The sequence below is a fragment of the Dipteris shenzhenensis genome, chromosome 33 (genome assembly GCF_047967505.1).
Source record: "Dipteris shenzhenensis isolate YYH24624 ecotype China chromosome 33, Dip_SZ_1.0, whole genome shotgun sequence".
Lineage (NCBI taxonomy): Eukaryota > Viridiplantae > Streptophyta > Polypodiopsida > Gleicheniales > Dipteridaceae > Dipteris > Dipteris shenzhenensis.
Genome location: NC_141628.1, coordinates 17,635,172 through 17,646,966, shown reverse-complemented (window position 1 = coordinate 17,646,966; position 11,795 = coordinate 17,635,172). Strand labels below are relative to the sequence as shown.

General features: G+C 41.6%; 1 protein-coding gene across 3 annotated transcripts; it reads left to right on the top strand.

Annotated features, from left to right (window-relative positions):
* Positions 1 to 455: 455 nt before the first annotated feature.
* Positions 456 to 4,669, top strand: LOC147879771 (putative inactive leucine-rich repeat receptor-like protein kinase At3g03770). Of its 3 annotated transcripts, none has more exons than XM_087371796.1 (7): positions 456 to 2,577; positions 2,788 to 2,921; positions 3,043 to 3,265; positions 3,357 to 3,562; positions 3,671 to 3,723; positions 3,824 to 3,932; positions 4,083 to 4,669. In XM_087371796.1, the coding sequence occupies exons 1-7, from the start codon at positions 1,143 to 1,145 to the stop codon at positions 4,431 to 4,433; spliced, it is 2,511 nt and encodes an 836-aa protein (XP_087227922.1). In that variant the 5' UTR covers positions 456 to 1,142; the 3' UTR covers positions 4,434 to 4,669. The 3 variants fall into 3 exon arrangements, with proteins under 3 accessions (XP_087227922.1, XP_087227921.1, XP_087227920.1); XM_087371795.1 differs by having other exon boundaries at positions 3,662 to 3,723; positions 4,089 to 4,669; XM_087371794.1 differs by having other exon boundaries at positions 3,662 to 3,723.
* The last annotated feature ends 7,126 nt before the right edge of the window (positions 4,670 to 11,795 follow it).

Sequence of the window (11,795 nt, the reverse complement as noted above, 5' to 3'; positions counted from 1 at the left end):
TACAAATCGGGGAGGGTCCAAGCAAGCATGTGTGCATAAATCCAATAGGCAACTTGAAAACAGAAATGGAAGGGAACACATAATATGTGGCCAAGGGGGGATATGGAGGTCCATGGTGCATGAGGCATCCCATGCAAAAGTCATATAAACAATCAAAAAATGAAAAAAAGAGAAAAAAAACATCGAAAAATCAAGCGATTGCAAACTTTGAGAAAGCAGCAAAATCTGTTAAATTTGCGAGTATTTGAAGATTGGGGTCGATTTTGTTGGGCAAATCTGTTAAATTTGCGGATCGATGTTATTGGGCAGAGATAAGTGGCGGGCAATCGAGGCATAGAAAAGAGAGCCACCACTGATTACCGCCAACTCTCTTTGAGAGGTAATGCTACAAAAAAATCAACAAACAAATGACCAACGGATGGATGTGCAATGTTTCCACGTCTCACTTTGCTCAACAAAGAAAAGAAGAGCTTGCCGTCGCCATAGCCACATCTACTGCTACGACCCAAGCCAGTTATTACAACAATCGCCATAGCCAGCAAGCTTCGAGCTTTTCCTATAGTTATTACTCATCTCCATCTCCATCTCCATCTTTTTGCTTTTGACAATCAAGCTCGCTTTCATCTCACGCCATTGCCAGCTTCCCCTCACTTTGAGCATCTCTCTCTGTAAGCTTTCAACTTGGGCTGGTACCGCGAAGAAGAAAAAACGTAACTTTCGCCATAATCAGCAAGCTCAAAGCTTCGCCATAGCTGAGATCTCCCTCCCAGATGATCACCCAGAGCTTCCCTGCCATCGCCATAGCCAGTCAGTAAGTAAGTAAGCAAGCACAAAGCTTCGCCATAGCTGAGATCTCCATCATCTCAAAACTACATCTCCCAGCTGAGCCAGAGCTCCCCTGCCATCGCCATAGCCAGCAAGCTATCACCCAGTTGAGCCTTCCATTGCCAGAGCTTCCTTGCCAGTAAGCTAGCAAACAGATAGCCTTGCATTGCTAGAGCTTCCTTGCCATAGCTGCCATAGCCGCCATAGCTACCACTTCGCCATAGCCAGTAAGCTACCATACACTGGCACTGCTTGCAGCAGCTCCTCTCCCTCACGGATCGAATTTGTCCACACTATAGCCATAGCTTCAATCTGAAATGACGCTCTTCTTGTGGTTCGCCACCCTCTCCTTCCTCCTCTTGCCACCACCCTCGAGCTCCTTGCCTTACTCCGAGCTTCAAGCCCTGCTCGACCTCAACGCCTTGCTCGAGTATCCAAGCTCTTTGCAGAGCTGGAGCCAACAGACTGACTTCTGTAACCTGCCCCCTTCCCCTTCCCTTACAATCTTCTGCCAAGGAGGCTACATCTCCCAAATCCAGATCGTCGGCGACAGAGCCAGTCCTAGCTCAGTCGGCAATGCACCACCTTCCAACGCCATGCTCTCTGCATCTTTCTCCTCCGAGTCCCTCATGCTCCAGCTCTCCAACTTCTCCAAGCTTGCCGTCCTGCAGCTCAACTCGCTCGGACTTTGGGGTCCTCTCTCCAGCAAGCTCGGACGCCTCTCCTCCCTCCAGGTTCTCAACATCAGCTCCAACTTCTTCTCCGGTGTGCTGCCAAACAGGCTCTTTTTCCTTCAGAGCCTGCAGGTTCTTGTGCTCGACGACAACTTGCTCAATGGGTCTTTTCCGCAGCAATGGGGCTCCCTCCCCGGCCTTACAACCCTGAGCCTGTCAAATAACAAGTTGCAGGGACAGGTTCCTTCCTCCCTCTTCTCGCTTCCAAGCTTGAGAACTGTAGTGCTTGACAACAACCTCCTGTGGGGAGGGCTACCGGACTCGCTCAGCACTGCCTACGGTCTTCAAGCGCTTTCTCTCTCTGGAAATGAGCTCTCTGGAAATCTTCCTGACATGCGAGGACTGACGAATTTGTTGGCTTTGAACATAAAAAACAATCAAATCGGACCTCAGTTCCCTTTACTTGGCAAACAGTTGCTCTATTTGGCTTTGGGTAAGAACAAGTTGCAGGGTCTCATTCCAACGTCTGTTGGAAATCTAGCTCAATTACAACAGCTTGATTTGTCGTCGAATTTTTTGTCTGGGACGCCTCCCCCTTCTCTGTTTGCCCTTCCAAGTATCAAGTATTTGAGTGCGGCAAGGAACCACCTCACTGGGAATCTGCCTTCTAATTTGACCTTGTCCAGCAGCTTGAAGTTGTTAGATTTGTCATTCAATCTTTTGACTGGGAATTTGCCATCACCATTCATCGCCTCCTCGTCACAAGGTCTGGTCATTAGATTTCAGGGGAATTGTTTCTCAACGAATATACAACCCCAGAATCCCATAGATTACTGTAGAAATGGAGTCTCGGCATCAGGCCTAAATCCACACTTTTCTGCCGGTATGTCACAGCGAAATCGTGTTGGTTTCTTGGCTGGTATCGCAGCAGGGGTCCTGGGGATAGCCATAGCATCCATCATTTTCGTATTGGTAATCCTTAAGAGGCGGAAGAATGGCCAACCTCTGAAGTCCCCAAGTGGATCGTGTATGGGCACTAAATGCGTTGCTGTCTCTTCAGAGCTCTTGTCTAATGCAAGTAAGTGTTTTGAGTTCCAATGAGAATTGAATGAAAGTAGCTATTTACGTGAACTGCCAATAAGAGAGATGAAGACTATGAGTTCTTTTTTAAAATATTGAAATCTGAGGTTGCCATTGCATCACTGACAACGACTCAAACCAAGAACGGACTAGAAATTGGAATGCGCTTTCTTCGATATAACTCTGATGGGGGTCTGTCCGTTCTTAGGGTACATCTCTCAGAGTATGAAGCTCGGGGCATTAGGCTTTCCACAGTTTCGTGTTTTCTCAGTAGAAGAGTTGTTCAAGGCAACCGACTATTTCCATGACTCGACTCTCATAGGCGAAGGAAGCCGAGGCAAGGTAAGTACAGTTGTATTTAAACTTTCAGTTTGTGGTTGATATGATAGCGATGTACAGTTAATGCTCAATCTTCACCAATGTACTTTTAACTTTCGTTCGAATGGATTGCATTGTTATCCAGGTCTACAAAGGACAGCTAGCAGATGGCTCGTTTGTGGCTATCAAATGCTTGAATCAGGAGTACGTAAATAATATAAAGAATCTAAAGCTTCGACTTGAGCTTGTTGGCAAATTGCGACATCATCATCTTGTCAGCCTGCTAGGCTATAGTGAAGATAATGGAGGCCATGTGTATTTAGTCTACGAGTATATGAGCAACAGGACACTACGGAGTAGACTTGCTGGTAAGCAAATTAAATGATAATCCCAAATCACGTGAATTATTCAAAACCCTAGCGCTACATGGATGATTTTGTTAAATCTTTCCGTGATCAGGCAAGGGACAAGAGGGTTTTGGATGGCTGCACAGGCTTCATGTGATTATTGGAGCAGCAAAGGGGATTCATTTTCTGCATTCGGGACTGGTCCCTGGTATCTTTGACAATGACATAAGAGCCAGGAACATTCTTTTGGATCAGAATTTCGTCGCTAAAGTGAGCGACTATGGACTGGTGTTTAGACCTGATGTAGAAGATTCCAATGTAAGTTGTCCAGATCTCCATGGCTGCAAGGATTTACATGAAACGTTTCTGTGTATCTCACTCTGCATTCAAGCGCTCTCATATCTTCTGTCTTGTTAGCAAAATCAGGGAAGGTCAGCTCACACTACCAACGGCTTTTTGCTGGTGGACAAAACAGACAGGTGATCTATCCCCAGTTCCAGTAAAATTCTTTGAATCCTTTCTCCCATTTCGTTTCCCATTATTGTTGCGACTTGATTTCTCTGGCTGCATGTTGTACAGAAAGAAGCTGGTGGATAGAACTGATGTCTACAATTTTGGTCTTCTATTACTGGAGATAATTCTAGGAAGACCTCCTACAATGGATATTAGTGGAGGGCCTAAGGAGCTGGTAAGCTCTGCAAACTTCTGAGTGCTTGATTGTTCTAGAGGCTCCTTACAAGATCATCAATTTTGCGCGTACTTTGTCTTTTAAGAAGTGCTGTGAGGTTGATTCAATCATTTGACTGAGACCTCTTTGGTCATTACTGTCTCCTTGAAGAAACAGGAGCTTCTGGTGGGAGAGCAAGGCCCAAGTTTGGATTTGATTGACCCCAGAATTGTGGGTGCATGCAATGTAGAGTCACTCAGTACAGTTGTAGAAATTACTGCAAAATGTCTATCTGAGGATCCCACCACGCGGCCGTCCATGGAGGATGTGCTTTGGAATCTGCAATATGCTGTTCAAGTGCAAGATTCATCTCATGGGGGGTCCCAAGATGACATTGTTGAAGGCTTCTTCTCCGAGACCAGAGAGCAAGGCAAGGGCAAAAGGAACATGGTCATTATGGGAAAGACCTCGAATGAGGAGGTAGGCAAACCCTCCTCTCCAAATACGGACTTCTTTAGGTAGCACTAAAAATGTTTTAAACTTCGCGGGTTGAGGCTGGAAATTGATAGTCGATCACACATGAACATGCTCTCGCATTTGTCAACCCGGATATAGAAAGATACAAGCAAACTGCTGTCAACATAACGCAGCTCCCATGTACTCTTAAACATTCCGTCTGGAAAGGAAAGAAATGGCACCATTCAAGGTCACGCTCGTACTTCTTGAGGTCTTCCTATGGGATTGTCTCTTTGGCAATCTAAAAGATCTCGTTAGATGCAAAAGCATTGAACAATAATGATGCTGATGAACTTCAAAAATTAAAGCGGTTCTATCATTTAGGCTCTAGTACTCGTTCGTCTTGCTGGTTAATCTAATATACCTGGCAGGTACTAACAGACAACAGGATGACCCTTACCGGCAGCGCACTCTCACACTTACCTGCATGTCATCCTTATTTTGTCGTTCTATGTTAATTATCTTTGTGAGCCATTGTGACTCTGGAACTCGCAAGTGTTGAGCTTAGAAAACTATTGAGCTAAGCTGACGAAATCCTCACCCCTCAAGCTTATGCAACAGAATATGGACGTCCAAATCCAAAATTGCCATACCAAGTGCTCTCCAAAAATGATCTAAACTAGTTAAAAGAGGACCTACGTTCTGGCATACTCAGCCTTCAGGCCGGCTAGCTCACATTTATTGCATTATTGGAGATAGAGGTGTTGTGAAGATCACTAATCAAGCAATATATAGGAAGGATTGGTCGTCCTCCAAGAAGATCACTCGTCAAGCAATATATAGCTAAGGATGAACGTACATCAAGAAGTAGAAGGGACGTGTTAGTAAAACAGACTCATACGTGGTGCACGAACTAACTAGATTTACGGCAGCAGTCTAGTTCCTTAGGCAAAAGCTTAGCTTCTACATCAAACGAAATCAACTGCGTACATTCATGACAAGTGGCTCAAGGGGGTGTGGGAAAACCCAAACGCCTCCCTAGGAAGCCACTTTACTTGGATGTTTACATAATCACTTGTTTAATCTGAGTTTGAGGGGGTTTTAGGGTTTGGACAAATTGCCATTGCATTCGGCACTGCCATCCCCATACTTGATTGTAAGGCATCGTCGCCATCTAGTCTACCCTCCACTAACAAGGGTCTAGAGGGTGGGGATACCTCGTCCTATGATGTGCCTCATGTGGTGGTGGCATGATTGACACATTGAGGCGCCCACAAATCGCTAGACTCGTCCATCGACACCTTGTTCGACGATGTGCTTGATGTGGTGGTGGCACAATTGACATGTCGAGGTGCCCCAAAATTGCTAGACTCCCTTCGCCATATGTTCTAACGATCGCCATCATGGGAGTGTTTAGGGGACCCAATGCCAAGTCGCTTGCATCGGCTATGGATGGGTAGCGATATACAATGGGGACGATACATGTAGTAGAGACGGTCTCGCACGACCCCTAGAGTCGGTGCTCTACATCACTTACATTGTGCACGGTTGCAATTCTCAAATGTCAAACTGAGTGGCCCTACTCCAAACCTCTCTAGTAGGTCATCAGCCCGTTGCACAAAAATTTTGAATTGCAAACTTTGAAAGATGCAAAAGAAACAAACGAAGTTAGCCAACGTTGAAATGCCCCATTGGAGAGATCTAAATTACCCTCTAGCAAGGCAGTCCAATGCTTGATTTTATGTGGTGGGTAATCAGTGAAGTCGTGAGCAACGCAAAGCATTGGCACTTTCGAGTAATCTTGCTCGTGTAGCGATGAGTGGGAAAGGAGACCATTGACCCTCAAATGATGCATTACTCATACATTTAAGTATGTACTTCCGCAGGTGTAGAAATGAGCTCATGTATAGCTACCATACACATATTTACACCCACCGTTCTCTACTCCTTAGTTCTCACTTAACTCTTTTTGGACATCCATAGGTAGTGTGAGAAACAACTAAAATATAGAATGCTTTTGAAATAATTTTTTGTAAATTTTACCTTCCAATCTCTTCTTTATTGTGTCGTAACAAACACAATTAACTCCAAACCAAGATGTTAAACATCCATAGGAAATGGGCTTCAATTTTGATGTTCAAGTCATTTTAGATGATAAGAAGAATACACTTTGTTTGTATAGCATTGCTTTATGTTACACTATCATGAACATTTGTAGGGATCGGATTACCTTTGAAGCAACATTGGGTTTGCTCTGATGGTGCAACTTCCCACTTCAAAGAATGTGGACCTTTCTACTTTGTGTGTAGGTATGCTAGTCTCAATGGCTTGTGCATGATTTGGAACTTTTTTTGATCTAGACATAGCAAGGGAGAACATGATGTTTTAGGGCAACTATAAAGAGAACACTAACCCATGAATAGCTGAACTGTGATAATTTTTTGATACTCAAATACTGCTAATCACTATTGTAATGTTGATTCAATACTATTGTGATAGTGTTTAATGATGATCTCATTTGGCTCCTAAACCATACGAGTAATAGCAGTAACACATCATCAAGTAACACATGATCTTATTTTAAAGTAGACTGTTGATCTTGTAATTACATACGATTATAGTAAATAGTTAAATACATAACTCTAGTAATTTCAAGAGCCATAACTCTAGAAATACTACTATGACACTATAGTTTTGGTGCAACACTACTATAGTAGTAGGGAATACTTTAGTGGAGTTACAAGAGTCTATTACTAGTGTTTAATGATGATCTAATTTGACCCCTAAACCATACGAGTAATAGTGGTAACACATCATCACGTAACACATGATCTTATTTTGAAGTGTACTATTGATCTTGTAATTACATATGATTATAGCAAATAGTTAAATACATAAGTCTAGTAATTTCAAGAGCCATAACTCTAGAAGTACTACTATGACACTATAGTTTTGGTGCAACACTACTATAGCAGTAGGGAACACTTTAGTGGAGTTACAAGAGTCTATTACTAGTTCTATAATGGACATACAATAGCAGTGCAATAGTTTTGTAGTCCTAATGTGGTGCTAGTGACAATTGCAACATTGATACATTAGCACTGAGATAATGATACACTATTGATATAATGCTACTGAATATTGTTAGTGATACAATTGTACTATGGCACTGGTTCTACCAAGGACTATAATAGTGTTAAAATAGTACTTTGAAGCTAGTGCAATACTAATATAGTGCTAGTGAATAATAATCCTGTGATAATGGTCCAATAATACTTAAATAGTGCTAGTCATAGTACAATGGCGATCCAACAATATTGTGATAGTGGTATACTAGTACCAATTCTCTAGCTATAACCTGATTTTTCCCCTAGACCATGAGACTAACAATCGTGCTATTGTGTGGGAAAGATTAAAATGGTGCTATGGTGTGGGAAAGAATATCATAGTGCTATGGTGTGTACAAGTCTGTTTATAACATGACTTATGAAATTTAACCTTGCAATTGGTATCAAATCATTGAATCAAAATCATCAAGTAACACCCCATCTTGAATTGAAGTTGTAATTACATACACTTGTAGCAATAGTTAAATAGGACTATAATAGTGTTATGGTGTGTACAAGTATATTCATACTAGCACACTCTATGAAATTTAACACCCATATATGCCCTCATCCTTGTATGTTGAAATCCTACCTCTTTGTTTAGGGGGTTCAAAAGTATCCCCAATTGATGTTATAGCCATAGCCTCATGACTTGAAGTTGTCACTATTGTGCCATGTATCATTTCTTTGTGTTGGTGTTCATCTTGGCACTAGGGGTACACACTCATGAAGCAAGTCATGATCTATGATACTTTGACATCATTTCATCCTAATCAGTCCTTTTTTTCTTCAAATATACGATGACATCACGAGCGATCTATAGACTTGGTATCTTCTCAAAGGAGCAAGTTTGAGAACTCTTTGTTTTGCCATGTCTAGCAATGTGCTTTGGTGGTTGGCCCCTCCACCTCTTTGAATCTTCTAGATTTCGCAATCCGTAGTCAAATGGACCTTCTACAATCTTCCAACATATTTAGAGGAATGCTAGTACTAGAACCAACTCTGTTGCCTATACTTCATAGTGTTTGGCCTAGTGGGCTATGAGCAACAATTTTGTTGTTTCCTTAGGGTAATGGTCATAGACGGTGGGCTAAGGTCACCAAGCTTAACGTTATGAGGTCGACTACATGTCTCCATTCATGTTCCTACATTTTCTTGATCCTTTGCTACTCTAAAAGCAGCTTTTGGGCTTGTTTGGTCACTTTAGTGTGTTCTTTCCCTCCACCTTGGCTATGCCAAGTTCTTGTGTATGTCTTCTTGGTGGGTGGCCTTGACCATAGAAGTCATTCTAGTAGTTGTAGTGTGGTTGCCCCTCTTGCACTTAGCTCGGGATCATCATCTCTTTAGGGCTTCAGTATGGCGAGCTTCATTAGCTTCATCAAGAGTTGAAGCAAGTATTCTACATCTGCCTATATTCGTCTCTCTATCAACAAAATCTGCTCAAAATGATGACCTTTCACATGTGAACTTTGCCTAGACTTATGTGAGCTTTGCTTTGAAAATAGATGACAATGGGTCCACTTGTGCTTCCAAGATTTGGTTGCAGTTGTTGAGCTTGACATTTTCTTTCACGACCCTATCCAAATTTTCCATTATAGATTCGAACCTGTGTTTCTTGTGCCGACTTACGTGCTTCATCTTGTTGACTTCATCTTTCAGTTCCTTTAATTCATTCATGGCATTGTTTGCCTAGTGAACTACTTGAGTTCACTCCTTGATTGCCCTCATGTCCTCCAACTACCATTTTCTTTGTTTGGTTTGAAGAGCCACACACGTTTCTCTTATTTGTTTATTCTTTCTTCTATCTGGCATGCTCAAAACTCTACCACATAATAATTTTTGAAATTCTCCTAGATGTGACATAAGATATTGATGGCCTATTAGATGACAGAGACATAGATGTAGCAATACTTTTTATATCATACTTGGTTGAATATTGGATGTCAATTCAGGGGAGTGTGGGCAGAGGCTCAGCATACAATCTCTATTGGCCAACTTGGAGCTATTTGGATGGAGAGACAATTGATTTACCCTCCTCTTTAGAAGTTGGGTGATTACCTTTGCCCTTTGCTTGTGCAGCTTGCTAGTGAGGGGTTGCTATGGTGATTGTGACTAAGTTTGTGGATGTGGCTACAATTGTTACACTATGGCTTCCATTGGTTGGGGTGCTTCCACTGGCTACATGGTTTGGGGACTTGGTGACTTGTAAAAGAGCTCGTCCAACATCTTTGTTGTTTTAGTTGGTGGCTAGTTGAGCAACTCTTTGCTCCTTCATGCCAAAGGCATAGCATGCCCCCACCCTCCATGCCTTCTATTTCTCGACCTGTAGCTCTTTCGCCCAATCATAAATCTATGAAGTTAATACATTTGCCCAATTAACATGTCCCTACTGTGGCACTGATACCTTAAAAGATTTTTGAACCAATACCTGGGCACACAAGTTGTTCAAATATAAAACAAAAGTAATTGTTTACTTTGGATTCCTTTACTTTGCTCATAATGTAGCCTTGTCCTTGTGGTAGCCAAGAATCTTCTTGGAAAGGTCACCACATTTAACTATTGTCGCCACACTTGGCTATTGAGATCTAATGATTCGTTGTCCTATGTGGATAGCTTGAAAGTTGAAGCAACTTTGGCCTTGCTAATCATAACCTACTATCCCTTTTCTTGGACGATCTTTAATGTCGGGATGTAGGTGTCGATGGCATCTAGGGCTACTATATTGTCAAAGATGAGGCTCTATGGGAGCTCATGGAATTCGTGTGGACCTATGAGATGTAGCAAATTTATTTTTTCCACTATATCCTACATTCAAAACTTTATAAACTAGGTTTCATGAGATGTTTGTAATTTTGGGTACCATAATTGAGAAGACAAATGTTTACCCCTTCTATGGATTTCTTATCCTTATTGCATTCAAAACTTTAAAGAATTTGGTATCATGGGATGTTTGTGTTTTTGGGTACCATTATCAAGAAGACAAATGTGTAGACGATCTTGAAGTTGAATTCCTGCAATAGTAGCATCTGTTTGATCAACCTTGGCTTCATGATTGATTTTGGATGCAGGGTGATCTACATAAAATCTAAATGTGTTTCCCAAAGATAGTGCCAAAGTTTTTTGAATACTATTCACCATCTCGAGGGCCTCCCTTTCAATGGTCGAATAGTTAATCTCTACCATTAAGAACATTTGCCTCACATAATAGATGGGGAATCTAATTTCCCCATTGGACGAGAAAAAATGAACCCAATTTCCATCTCAAATGCATCCACATGCTCATGAAGATCTTGTTTTATTCCATCTTTCCAAGGCATGAGCCAAAATGAACCCAATTACCATCTCAAATGCATCGACATGCACACGGAAGATTTGGTTCTAGTCTAGATTCTTGAGTATGGGTGCCTTCTAGTGCTTTTTTGGAGGACACCTCGTGGTATTTATAGCTAGAGGTTGTGAGTCTTCACGCTTTTCAAGCAATATCTATAGCCAATATTGTTTTCTCTAAGGCTCTTTCCCTATTTTTGTGGAGATCTATATATTTCCTCTAGAAAATCCATTATTTTGGTGACCAATTAGTCCCTAAACCCCTCTATTGATCACTTTTAAGTGACGAACATATGTCCCGATGGTATGAATCTTGGCCGAAATTCCTTATCAATATTTTCTTTTTAAAGAACAAACATCAGTGCCTTCATTACCTTCTCTTGCAGGATCTAGAACGATTTGGCTCAATCTGCATTCTATTAGGGCTTCATCTAGGTCAATGAATTATTTGATGACACACCTACAGAAACTAAGGAACCCCACATAGGACCAAACTTGCTTTGATGTTATTCAACTCTTTCATATTTTGTAGGGCATCTCTCTTGGATTTCCTAGTCATGATACCTTCACTTGAATTAGACCCCTAAGAACACACACATTACACATGATACAAATCTCCCAATGTTTCTAGAATAACTTTTGCAGGTATTCTAATTTGGGGTGTGTGTGTGTGTGTTCATGTTAAAGTACAATTTGTACACTATTCCAAAGGATTTAAAAGACTTACAATCACATGACATATATGGAAGACACAATGACATGAGAGAAACTCTACAATCACATGACATATATGGAAGACATAACGACATGAGAGAAACTCATTTGCAATTTGTAGCACAATTGAAGAAGACGAAGATGCAATTGCATGACTGCTAAGGGCACTGAAAAGCTTCAACAAGCCACAGCAAAATAGAGTAGATGATTGATGCAGAGTTGTATCAAGACAACCTATAAATACTTGGAATGGAATGTTGGAATTTCGATCAGCTTGAAA